Source organism: Oncorhynchus kisutch, linkage group LG19 (genome assembly GCF_002021735.2).
Source record: "Oncorhynchus kisutch isolate 150728-3 linkage group LG19, Okis_V2, whole genome shotgun sequence".
NCBI classification, from domain to species: domain Eukaryota; kingdom Metazoa; phylum Chordata; class Actinopteri; order Salmoniformes; family Salmonidae; genus Oncorhynchus; species Oncorhynchus kisutch.
The window spans coordinates 16,240,872-16,254,020 of NC_034192.2; the positions used below are offsets into that span (position 1 = coordinate 16,240,872).

The 13,149-nt window shown below is 45.6% G+C and overlaps 1 protein-coding gene across 1 annotated transcript in view; it reads left to right on the top strand.

The window, feature by feature from the left end:
- The window catches only part of slc2a13a (solute carrier family 2 member 13a), a 70,702-nt gene that overhangs the window by 43,302 nt on the left and 14,251 nt on the right, over positions 1 to 13,149 (top strand). The window contains exon 4 of the mRNA XM_020452213.2: positions 5,802 to 5,910. Coding sequence (XP_020307802.1) covers positions 5,802 to 5,910 — 109 coding nt within the window. The remainder of the gene's footprint in view (positions 1 to 5,801; positions 5,911 to 13,149) is intronic.

Sequence of the window (13,149 nt, forward strand, 5' to 3'; positions counted from 1 at the left end):
AGAAGTTCAGTGAGGATCTCTGAATGATCCAATGTTGACCTAAATGACTAATGATGATAAATACAATCCACCTGTGTGTAATCAAGTCTCCGTATAAATGCACCTGCACTGTGATAGTCTCAGAGGTCCGTTAAAAGCGCAGAGAGCATCATGAAGAACAAGGAACACACCAGGCAGGTCCGAGATACTGTTGTGAAGAAGTTTAAAGCCGGATTTGGATACAAAAAGATTTCCCAAGCTTTAAACATCCCAAGGAGCACTGTGCAAGCGATAATATTGAAATGGAAGGAGTATCAGACCACTGCAAATCTACCAAGACCTGGCCGTCCCTCTAAACTTTCAGCTCATACAAGGAGAAGACTGATCAGAGATGCAGCCAAGAGGCCCATGATCACTCTGGATGAACTGCAGAGATCTACAGCTGAGGTGGGAGACTCTGTCCATAGGACAACAATCAGTCGTATATTGCACAAATCTGGCCTTTATGGAAGAGTGGCAAGAAGAAAGCCATTTCTTAAAGATATCAATAAAAAGTGTTGTTTAAAGTTTGCCACAAGCCACCTGGGAGACACACCAAACATGTGGAAGAAGGTGCTCTGGTCAGATGAAACCAAAATTGAACTTTTTGGCAACAATGCAAAACGTTATGTTTGGCATAAAAGCAACACAGCTCATCACCCTGAACACAACATCCCCACTGTCAAATATGGTGGTGGCAGCATCATGGTTTGGGCCTGCTTTTCTTCAGCAGGGACAGGGAAGATGGTTAAAATTGATGGGAAGATGGATGGAGCCAAATACAGGACCATTCTGGAAGAAAACCTGATGGAGTCTGCAAAAGACCTGAGACTGGGACGGAGATTTGTCTTCCAACAAGACAGTGATCCAAAACATAAAGCAAAATCTACAATGGAATGGTTAAAAAATAAACATATCCAGGTGTTAGAATGGCCAAGTCAAAGTCCAGACCTGAATCCAATCGAGAATCTGTGGAAAGAACTGAAAACTGCTGTTCACAAATGCTCTCCATCCAACCTCACTGAGCTCGAGCTGTTTTGCAAGGAGGAATGGGAAAAAATGTCAGTCTCTCGATGTGCAAAACTGATAGAGACATACCCCAAGCGACTTACAGCTGTAATCGCAGCAAAAGGTGGCGCTACAAAGTATTAACTTAAGGGGGCTGAATAATTTTGCACGCCCAATTTTCCGTTTTTGATTTGTTAAAAAAGTTTGAAATATCCAATAAATGTCGTTCCACTTCATGATTGTGTCCCACTTGTTGTTGATTCTTCACAAAAAAATACAGTTTTATATCTTTATGTTTGAAGCCTGAAATGTGGCAAAAGGTTGCAAAGTTCAAGGGGGCCGAATACTTTCGCAAGGCACTGTATGTCTCCGAATCTCTGAGGCAGGGGTACATTCGGCCCTCCACTTCACCTGCCTCCTCTAGTTATTTTTTTGTGAAGAAGGATTTAGGTCTGCACCCATGTATTGACTATTGAGGCATCAACCAAATCACTGTGAGGTACAGTTACCCGCTACCTCTCATCGCCAGTGTGATAGAGTCAATGCATGAGGCGAGTTTCTTCACAAAATCTCAGGAGCGCCTACAGCCTGGTGCGTATCCGGGAGGGGTACAAGTGGAAGAGTGGCTTTTAGTACCACCTCAGGGCACTATGAGAACCTCGTCATGCCGTACAGGTTGAAGAATGCTCCATCAGTCTTCCAGGCTTTTGTAGACAAGATTTTCCGGGACCTGCACGGGCAGGGTGTAGTGGTGTATATCGCAGACATTCTGATATACTCGCTACACGCACCGAGCATGTGTCCCTGGTGCGCAGGGTGCTTGGTCGACTGTTGGAGCATGACCTGTTCTTGGTCGACTGATGGAGAAATGCCTGTTCTTTCAACAGTCCGTCTCCTTCCTAGGGTACTGCATTTCCACTTCAGGGGTGGAGATGGAGAGTGACCGCATTTCAGCTGTGCGTAATTGGCCGACTCCCACCACGGTAAAGGAAGTGCAGCAGTTTTTAGGGTTTGCCAACAACTACCGGAGGTTTATCCGGGGTTTTGGTCAGGCAGCGGCTGCCATTACCTCACTGCTGAAGGGGGGACCGGTGCGTTTGCAGTGGTCGGCTGAGACGGACAGGGCTTTTGGTCAGCTGAGGGCTCTGTTTACCTCGGCTCCGGTGCTGGCTCATCCAGGTCCCCCTTTGGTGTTCATAGTGGAGGTAGACGCGTCTGAGGCTGGGATAGGAGCCGTGCTCTCTCAGCGCTCGGGTACGCCACCAAAGCTCCGCCCCTGTGCCTTCTTTTCGAAGAAGCGAAACTATGCTGTGGGGGACCGGGAGCTGTTGGCTGTCGTCAAGGCCTTGAAGGCGTGGAGACATTGGCTTGAGGGGACTAAACACCAAAACATGTGGCGAGGAGAGCGAACCCTCGCCAGGCAAGGTGGGCCATGTTCTTTACCTGTTTTGTCTTCACCCTGTCCTACAGACCAGGTTCCCAGAACGCTAAGGCAGACTCACTGTCCCAGATGTATGACACAGAGGAGCGGCCTCTTGCCTGGTGGCACCGGTAGTGTAGGAGCTGGACGCGGACATCGAGTGGTCATTACTAGCAGAGCCCACTCCCCCCCAATGTCCAGCTGGGCTTCTGTACGCTCCGTCTGCTGTCCGCAACCATTTCATCTATTGGGCCCATACGTCACCCTGCACCTTGGCATCAGAGCCAGATCGAGGTGGGTGACTGGTTTAGGTGTGCTGAGGAGACCTGGGACACCTCTCATTTGCACCTTCAGCGGGCCGTGAGGCACCAGAAAACCTGCGCAGATTGCCACCGCAGTGAGGCCTCGGTGTTTGTTTTATACTGGTGCTGTTCGTGGAATAAATTTCCTTGTACACTTATCTCTGCACTCCTGCTCCTGATTCCATGCACTAGTTACCCACAGCCTGACACTTACCAAATAGGGCTATCTTCTGTATTGTTGGGGATGAATCAGAATTAGTTGGCTAACATAGATAAGATGTTTTATTTTCATAATATGCTTGTGAGATACTTGTCATTTAGAATGTATCTTTTTGTACTATAGTGTTGGCCGTTTGCAGTTATCCTTTCTCTGTCAGGGCTCAATTACTTGGGCCCCAGAAAGGGGAAAGGTCAAGCTTGTCTTCATATGTAAACATATCTTTTAAACCATGTGAAGGGATGATTGAGGGGGAACCAATTATCTCTTGGCTCCACAATGTCTGTGTGCCAGTCACTCCCTACTTTTCTCATCGGGGAGAGGAGGATGACAGTGTCTGGAACCATTCTATGTTCCCTCTGAGGTTGGCCTTAACTTGACCTAGAGGCTTACTCTCCTCTCCGTGAGCTTGTCCAGGAGGGGTTGTATTTGAGATGGGGGTGTCTAGTATTGACAATTGATTCATGCCATTGGATGAGGTAATGTACCAAGAACGAGATAAGAGCTTCGTTTAGGAGACCAAACTGAACGATAATTTATAGCCAATGCTGTCTGGCTATGGGATACTCCTCTCAGAAGTAAGGTGTTTCTTTGTGTAAATGTTCCTAAAGAGCTGTGGTTTGTCATGTCGACTAGGGGGTGGATCTTTGCTATAAAAGATCTCAGTTGCCATTATGTTGACCACTCTCAACTTTTCATTAGAGATACTGAAATGTTGAAAGTCAAAATGCTATTGCAAAAGCTTAATTATTATTAAAGGTGAAGATTAAGCATAACTCTGAGTGGTGTGTGATTTTCTCTCTCATCATTTGGTAATTAAGGAAATTTCCACAACAGTATACCACCTCTACTGTACCTTGTCACAACACAACTGATTGGCTCAAATGCATTAAGAAGGAAATACATTCCACAAATGAACTTTTAACACGGCACACCTGTTATTTGAAATGCATTCCAGGTGACTACCTCATGAAGCTGGTTGAGAGAATGCCAATAGTTAGTAAAGCTGTCATCAAGGCAAAATATGTCTACTTTATTCTACAATGTAGAAAATAGTAAAAATAAAGAAAAATCCTTGAGTGAGTAGGTGTGTCCCAACTTTTGACTGCTACTGTATATATAAATTATGTTCTTATTTATAGATGCCTAAGTAAAAAAATACAAAAAACTTGCTTACGTTTCTATAACTCGTGTCCTCTTGGAACGAGCCCAAACAATACAGAACGTGCAGTCAAAATAAATTGTGAGCCAGGGCAACACACTAGCTAAACGCAAAACACAATACCTATTGACTGCTCACCCTACAGTAACTTTCCTCTCGTGATTTCCCTCAGTGGAATTGCCTCAGGGAAACGAGTTGCAGTGCACGTGATGGTTAAGTGAAACTGTTTGCCACTCTTGGCTTTGGGCAAAGGACCAACGCAGTCCACCAGAACCCTGCTGAAATGTTTGTCAAAGCAGGAATAGGCTGCAAAGGTGCAACCGCCACAGCTTGGTTTGGTTTACCCGTCCGCTGGCAAACAAGATTTGTGAATGTATTTACAAGCAGCACGTGTTTATCAGTCTGTGTGTGTGTTTGTGCATCTCTGTGAAGTTAGCGCTTCATTCATTAACACACCCATAACCTAGGTCAGTTGGTTCACGGTGATCTGTCTGTCCATGTCTCAGGATCTGAGCTGCAGCTAATCAGCTCTCTGTCCTCTGGTATTGTCTCCTGGGGGCCATTCAATCCTGCCTCTACAATGTTAGCGCTCTGCAAAATGGTTGACTCTCATAAACACATCACTTCCTCCCAGTTTCTGATGGCTGCATTTGTAACCTGGCAGCTCACGTCCACACTCACTTTGCTCACGCAGTTGATAAACACAAGCATACAGTCCAAGTCAACATTCACTCCTGTCGACTAGTAATAATACCGGTAACATTTGGAGACTGTCAACTTCCATGACGGTCTATGATATCTTTATATTATTTTGTGATACACACGATATGATTAATAACATAGCTAAGCTCATGAGGCATAAGATGAGACATCCATACATGCATTCAAAGATAATGACAGCAGTAATAGCCAGAAAGCGTTGTGCTGGGAAGAACAGCGTGATTTGATTGGTCCCCCCCGGGGAGTGTGGCTGGATGCAGAGTGGCTCGGTCAGTGTTGATTGGTTCTCGGGAGATCCTGCTGTGACTGGTCCTGGGGAGAGTGTTTTCTGTTTCAGTGGGGCGCTGTCCGGTAGCTGTGCGTGTGTGTGTGTGTGTGTGTGTTCAGCCTGTCTGGGAGCTAAAGGAGCTCTTCCCAGCCCAGCGAGCATCCACCCACTCACAGCTGCTCCCCTCCAACACTGTGTGTATGTGTGTGTTTGTCTGTGTTTGTCAGCGTGCGTCTGTGTAACTGTGTCTGTGTGTGTGTGTCCATATTTGTCCATTCTTGTGTGTGAGTGTGTGTGAGTGTGTCAGTGTGTGTCTCTTTATCAAAGCTCTGCATACCTGTCCAGACGTTCTGTCCTATTATGAGTGGTACTCCCTGGAGTCTCTGTTTGAAGGTCTCAGCTATAAGCCTGCTGGCTTCTGCTGCTGCCTCAGACACAACTTTACTTTCAGACCGAACAGAACTAACTTCAGCCACTTGTTGGTATCGCTGTTGGCCTGTTTCATGTGTGTTGTGTTTGTCCGTTGATAGGCTGATGATGATCAAAAGGTCTATTCTAACCTCTGCTCCTGTGTGTGTATGTGTGTGTGTGTGTGTGTGTGTGTGTGTGTGTGTGTGTGTGTGTGTGTGTGTGTGTGTGTGTGTGTGTGTGTGTGTGTGTGGTGTGTGTGTGTGTGTGTGTCCAAGATGGCCCTGTGATCTGGAGGATGCTGACCTACCCCCCCACACGGAGAGCACTCCTGGTGGGATGTGGACTACAGATGTTCCAACAGCTCTCTGGGATCAACACTGTCATGTGAGTACACAGCCTTTAGTATCTTAGTGGCCTGAGTTGCCCCTTGCACATTGGATATGGTACTGGCACTGATCTGTATATACTTGTATTCTCGTGTTTTTTAAATCTTATCTTCCTGTTCCTCGTGTCCTTTTTCTTAGTTTTTTTCTGCACTGTTGGGAAAGAGCTCGCAAGTAAACATTTCACGGTACTGTTTTACGCCTGTTGTGTCCTGTACACATGGCGAATAACTTGGAAACTTGTTGGTTAGATTTTCCACATTAAGGAGATTTGTCTTATTTAACTCTGCATGTTGGGAAAGAGCAAGGCAGCATTTCACTGTAAGGTCTTCACTTGTTGTATTTGGCGCATGTGACAAATAAAATGTGATTTTGATTTGATCTGACTAGACTAGCGTCCTGTCCAGGGTGTGTACTTGTACATCAAGCTGCCTCACCCTACCGAAACAGGAGATCTGCTCCGGCTCCTGTGCGCCGTTTCGGCTCCCACAAACCAAGGCAATTGTGCAAGTTCGGTGGACTAACATGCCTAAGCTACAGCTCAGTGAGGTAACATGCTTTTGAATAAGCTACATTCATATTTACAGGATCAACTCCGTCATGTGAGTGGGACGGTAACATGCCTATAGCCTTTAACTTAGTGGGCTTACACGGCCCTCCGACTCATGTCGAATACCAGTTCAGCGGTCCAGTCAACACTTAGACAATTACATGCAGGATCACAGATAGTTCACAGCGCCACACCTGTGTGATTGATATGCTGTTAATGCTTCGTGCACTTTTATGCACTTTTCAGGGTCAATCGCTCGCTGAATTTCCTTTGTGCCTGTAAGGTGCTAAACCATTGAATCTTTATTTCCATCTCAAGTGAGATTGCATCGTCTAGCTTTCTCTCATCCCCCTGAGCTCAAGCATATTCTGGGCATTGTAAACAATCTTGCAATATGTGCTGTTGCTAAGCAACCATTCGAGGTGAGAGGAAAAGGACGAGTGGGTGTGCGTGGGTGTAGGTTTGGTTCGGTGTGCGTGCGTGCTAGCGTGTGTTTGTGTGTGCGTACGTGCGTGTGGGTGATAACCAAGGTTTTAAGTTTGTGTGTGTACGTGTGTGTGTGAGTCAAGGTAGCTTGCGTGTGTTTGTGTGTGTACGTATGTGTGTGTGAGTCTGTTAAGGTAGCTTGCGTGTGTTTGTGTGTGTACGTATGTGTGTGTGAGTCTGTTTAGGTAGCTTGCGTGTGTTTGTGTGTGTACATATGTTTGTGTGAGTCTGTTAAGGTAGCTTGCGTGTGTTTTGGTCCGTTGCTGTGTTTACCTCTTCCCTCTGGTAATTTGTAAAGCCAGAGGTGGTGGCAGAGACAGCCGAGTGACAACAAATCAGGTTGATGGGTTGTCTGTCTCAGTGGGATCCGACGTGGGACACATGCCTATGTGTCACTCCCTCCTCACCAAACCAGCCCCAGCCCAGATAGGTTCAATGGTTCAGGGCAGTCACACAGAGACACTCATTGTTTCCCTGCCCAGCCCAAGATTGTCTCAGCTGGCTAAGGAGTATATGGAGAGACAGTCCCTCATCCTTTGTCCTGTCTGTGTCACTCACCCGTCCTCTGCCCTCAAATGAGACATCGTGATTCTTCTTCCTAAGGTGCTTTGGAAGAGTTTCATTTGGTATGAATCCTGTCACTCACTCTGAGTACCTCTTTCTTTGTTCAGACCCTGTCATGAAGAGATGACTCTAGATGCTGTTGCACATTCCGTCAACACCCCAGCTTCGATTCCTCCCGGACTCTCTCAGGCACACTCCTATAGTGGACTCATAGACACGAGCATGCACGTATGCACAGTAAACACAGACGTTGTTGTGAACTGAACTCAGAGTGCTGTCGGATTAACGTCCCCCACCTGCCAGAGAGCGTCGGGATGAGAGATGTGTTGATCCATATCTCTCATGGACTAAAGGTCTACCGGGACATGTGCTGATTGTATGGCAGTTTGAGATATTGATTTGTTTGGGATATGTTTGTGGTTCCTTGCAGGCCTCTCTCTCTCTCTCTCTCTCTCTCTCTCTCTCTCTCTCTCTCTCTCTCTCTCCTCTCTCTCTCTCTCTCTCTCTCTCCTCTCTCTCTCTCTCTCTCTTCTCTCTCTCTCTCTCTCTCTCTCTCTCTCTCTCTCTCTCTCTCTCTCTCTCTCTCTCTCTCTCTCTCTCTCTCTCTCTCTCTCTCTCTCTCTCTCTCTCTCTCTCTCTCTCTCTCTCTCTCTCTCTCTCTCTCTCTCTCTCTCTCTCCTCTCTCTTCTCTCTCTCTCTCTCTCTCTCCCCTCTCTCTCTCTCTCTCTCTCTCTCATCTCTCTCTCTCTCTCTCTCTCTCTCTTCTCTCTCTCTCTCTCTCTCTCTCTCTCTCTCTCTCTCTCTCTCTCTCTCTCTCTCTCTCTCCTTCTCTCTCTCTCTCTCTCTCTCTCTCTCTCTCTCTCTCTCTCTCTCTCTCTCTCTCTCTCTCTCTCTCTCTCTCTCTCTCTCTCTCTCTCTCTCTCTCTCTCTCTCTCTCTCTCTCTCTCTCTCTCTCTCTCTCTCTCTCTCTCTCTCTCTCTCTCTCTCTCTCTCTCTCTCTCTCTCTCTCTCTCTCTCTCTCTCTCTCTCTCTCTCTCTCTCTCTCTCTCTCTCTCTCTCTCTCTCTCTCTCTCTCTCTCTCTCTCTTCTCTCTCTCTCTCTCTCTCTCTCTCTCTCTCTCTCTCTCTCTCTCTCTCTCTCTCTCTTCTCTCTCTCTCTCTCTTCTGGCTCTCTCTCTCTCTCTGGCTCTCTCTCTCTCTCTGGCTCTCTCTCTCTCTCTGGCTCTCTCTCTCTCTCTGGCTCTCTGGCTCTCTCTCTCTGGCTCTGCCCGTCTGTCTGTCTGTCATTGTGAGCCACAATGAGGAAAAATGATGAACTAGCCTGTCTTGTCAGTGAGGATGTGTCCTCTTCTTATTAGATCTGGAATCATAACGATTAGCCACATTATCCAGCACGTAAATGTCACTGTAAGAGAGAGAGAGAGAGGGGGGGTAAAGAAGGAGGGAGAGAGGCGGAGGGAGGTAGAGAGAGGCATGCAGGCAGGCAGACAGACAGAATAGAGGGTGAAGTGATTAAGAAATTGACAGAGAGAGAGGGGGGGGAGATAAAGGGAACGAGGAGAATTAATGAGAGAATGAGGGGCCGAGAGGGAAGGTCATCTGTCTGTTTCTCCTCTGCCAGCAGTTAAGCCTGAGAGTACAGCGAGGGCCTACTAATCCTGTCTGGCAGACTAGCAGAGGCCACAGGTGTTGTTGATCCATCCATAATAGACCATGTCTATTAGTGATGATGTCACTGAACATTGGGCATGTCTTACTCTGGTCTCAACATGATGCTCATGTCCACAGATAACCTGATTACTTACAGTATATGTCAAAGTTTGTATTCAGTAAGAAATATGCCACAGCATATTATACTACAAAATTATACATTATTTGGAATTAACCAGCATAGGGTAACCTTTCAAATGATGTTGTTTATATCTTCATCTTTTGGTTTGTCATATTTTAGTGTGTAATTTAGTTTTGATGTGTGAATATTTGTTTACGTGGGGCAGTTGGCAGACACAGATGGTCAGCTGTAGAAATGTCATCTTGGAGATGTTGAGACATGCCAATTAACTAGTGACTCAGCTGGGCAGCCTGGGAGGAGAGCTGTAAAGGTCCAGTCGTTTGTGTGTGTGTGTCTGTCTCTATGTGTGTCACCCTTGTATTGCCCTTGATGACTGATGACAGTCTGTTGTGTATTTCCTATAGTTGGTAAGCAGCTTTTAGACTATTGTAGTAGAAAGGCCTCATGCCGCTTATGCAGATCACGTAGCTGTGTGTAATTAGCCTATGGTAATATTATTCTGTCTGATCACACACACACACACACACCCACAGAGCCTCCTCATTGGGTTAATCCACAGCAACCGGTTATTTAGACTCTCTAATTGTCCTTTTATAGTCTACTCTAAGTGTGTCAAAGTTTATGTTGTTGTGGTGTGTGTTACTGTTGCTGTTGCAGTTCATTTCAGAGCCTGTTTTGACTTTGTTGTGGTACTTGTTTTTTTGTTTTTTTACCGTCTGATCCACCTTTCCAGTCAAACTCTGGACCCTAGTTGTTATCGTTTTTCTTTTCGAGGTGTGTAGGCGTCACCGTGTTGTTGGTAGAGTTGAACAGGGCTGAGCAGTATGTGTTCTCTATGTTTAGAAAACTCTGTCTCTGTGCGCCTCCTGCGTTCAGCAGCATTAGACATGAGTGTGATAATGCATTCATCTCCTTTCAAGAGAGACATAGGCCAGTTCCCAAGGGAGACATTTCTCTCTCTCTCTGAGTGCCCCTATGCTTTCTATCTCTCTTGTTTCTCTCTCTCCCATCCCTCCTCCCTCTCGTTAATTGATATGATTGCATTATTGTTACCTGGTTAGTGTGCTGTCTGTGAGTATCAATGTGTTTAAATGATTTTGCCATTGAACCCACAGACATGAGTGGTTATTGGTTAGGGATATGATATGGTCCTCTCACTCCTCGCATCTCACACACACACACACACACACACACTCTGCTGCTTTAGCATACACTATGTATTCAACTGCATTACCAAGACACTACACTACACACACATACTACTCACTGTATTTGTAAATACGGTCATGTGTGACACAGCAGTAACACATTCATTATCTATACTCTATATCATATTGTGTACATATCAGGCTATTAATATGGATACTACCTATACTATTATTATTATCATTAGTCAATTAGTATTTATTTTACTCCTATTATTGTTATTGATTACTTTACTGCAATGTTGTGGGAGCTAGTATAACTCTTTATATCTGCTGTAAACAGTGTATGTGACCAATAAAATGTTATTTGAGTTGGCACACACACACACACACACACACACACACATACACAAACACACACTCCTCGTGTCACATTGAGGCTACCAATGCATCCATCCGCTTTAACGATCAGGCCATCATGACCTTTCCAGACAATATCATATTGTTTGCCTTTAGGTCAGCTATCAGCGTAGCCAGCTTCAAAGGAGCTGTGATAGGGTAGGTATTGTTCCCTGGGACCTTAGACCCCCCCCCCAAGTATCTATCTCTGCTTGTGTCCCAAATAGCACCCTATTCTATATATATATATTGCACTACTTTTGACCAGGGCCCTATCAGCCCTGGTCAAAAGTAGTACGCTGTATAAGAAATGGGGTGCTATTTGGGACGCATTCTCTATCTCCTGGGATGGAGTGGGCTTTTCAGCTTGCTCTCTCTTTCCCTCTTTAATCCTTTTCAATCGGGTGCATATTCAATGGAGCTCCAGTGGTGCATTTGTAAATGTCAGCCGTTAGTGAACAACTTATGTCCCTCTCACCTTTAGAGCGAAATGGGCTGGAGCAAGGCAGGTAGTCAGAGAGAGGTGAGAGGGGAGCAGAGGGATGAGGAGGATGAAGAGAGGGAGAAGGAGGAGAGGTGGTAGAATTTATCGTACGGGACTTCTTTCTGACCATGTGATTAACTCCAGGTCACACACAGTCCCACTCCTCTCTTGTATTCCTTTCATCCACCTACCTCTCTTTTGCCCATGTGCCCAAGCTTCAGAGGTGAGTGCCCATAAGCATATCTCTTTCAGACACCACTTCCCTCCTTCTCTCTTCCGCCTTTCCATTCCATTCCTCATGCTTCACCTCATCACCCTCTTTCCCCTCCTCCACTTTCTCTTCCTCCCCTCTCTCTGACATCTTTGTCGTCACCTTGTCTTCATGCCAGAGTGGAGAGAGGAGAAACGTGTGAAGGGAATCTACAGCAGCGCAGGTCCCATTTTCAGAAAAGAGATTCTGAAGGCCATTTCACACCTTCTGCCTGCTCCTCTCACATCACATACAGCCACTGGCACAATCTGAAATGGCACCCTATTCCCTATATAGTGCACTACTTTTGATCGGAGCCGATAGTGAAGAGGGTGCCATTTCGGACACAGCCACTCTGTTATATAACCTCCATCTTGTACCTGTGCATCCTTTTGGAGAAGGTCAAGGGGTCAGTGTTGGTGACACACTGGGATCTTGTCAAAGTTGCTGTTGTTGTTGTGTTTTTGTGTATTAACACAATCTACAGTCTACCATGTCACCTTCTATGTTTTGGTTTTCAAGAGCCAGCTTGTGTCTAACCCAGTCAGTCAGCCAATGTTTGTCTTCGACTTTTTACTTCACATCTCAAGTAGGAGTTTCTTGTTTTTGTGATGATTTGTTTTGTCTCTCCACTGTGAAGTTACCATTCAGGCGTAGAAGGGTGTGCGTGTGTGGGGTGCGGAAGAGTGTATTAGATGGTTGTAATTGAACATGTCCATGGCATATCGCTGACCTATTGCTAGATGTCACTTATTAAAGATGGTGGTTACCATGGTGAATGGAACAGGCTTCCAGATAACTTTTTTTTTCTCCTCCCATACTGAGAACAAGAATTCTCTCCTCTTTTCTTTATTCCCTCTCTCTCTTTCTTTCTCTTTCTCTCATCTTACCAATGTTTTTTACCCACATAGACAGGAAGCAAAATAAGGGTGGGCTTTTACTGGCACACGAAGATCTGCACGAAGTCTGACTGTAGGGCTGTGTCGGTCTTGATATTTTGTCCGCCAGTTATTGTCATGCAAAAGACTACGCTCTCACGGTAATGAACTGTTAATTAACATAAACAAGTAAACACATTTAGCAGGGCTCCCGAGTGGCGCAGCTGTCTAAGGCACTGCATTTCAGTGCTAGAGGCGTCACTACAGACCCTAGTTCGATTCCAGGCTGTATCACAACCGGCTGTGATTGGGAGTCCCATAGGGCGGGGCACATTTGGCCCAGTGTCGTCTGGGTTAGTGTTTGGCCGGGTTAGGACGTCATTGTAAATAAGAATTTGTTCTTAACTGACTTGCCTATTTAAATAAAGGTTCAATAAAAATTTTCTCAAGGCCTCCACACAAAAAAGCTGCTAATGCTGCCGTTGGAACATTTACATTTTAAGAAAGTATAGTAAATCAATTGAATATACACCGTCACAGTGCATCTATTATTTATTTTAGGAATGTCTGTCTAAAGAAACATTATGATATGAAGAAAATGTATTCCGGAAGAACAGAATATGAGTCGGCCTACTGTATGTTATCTGGCTATGAGCCATGCCATAAGCTGTAGGCTTGTTCATTTAGCAGAGA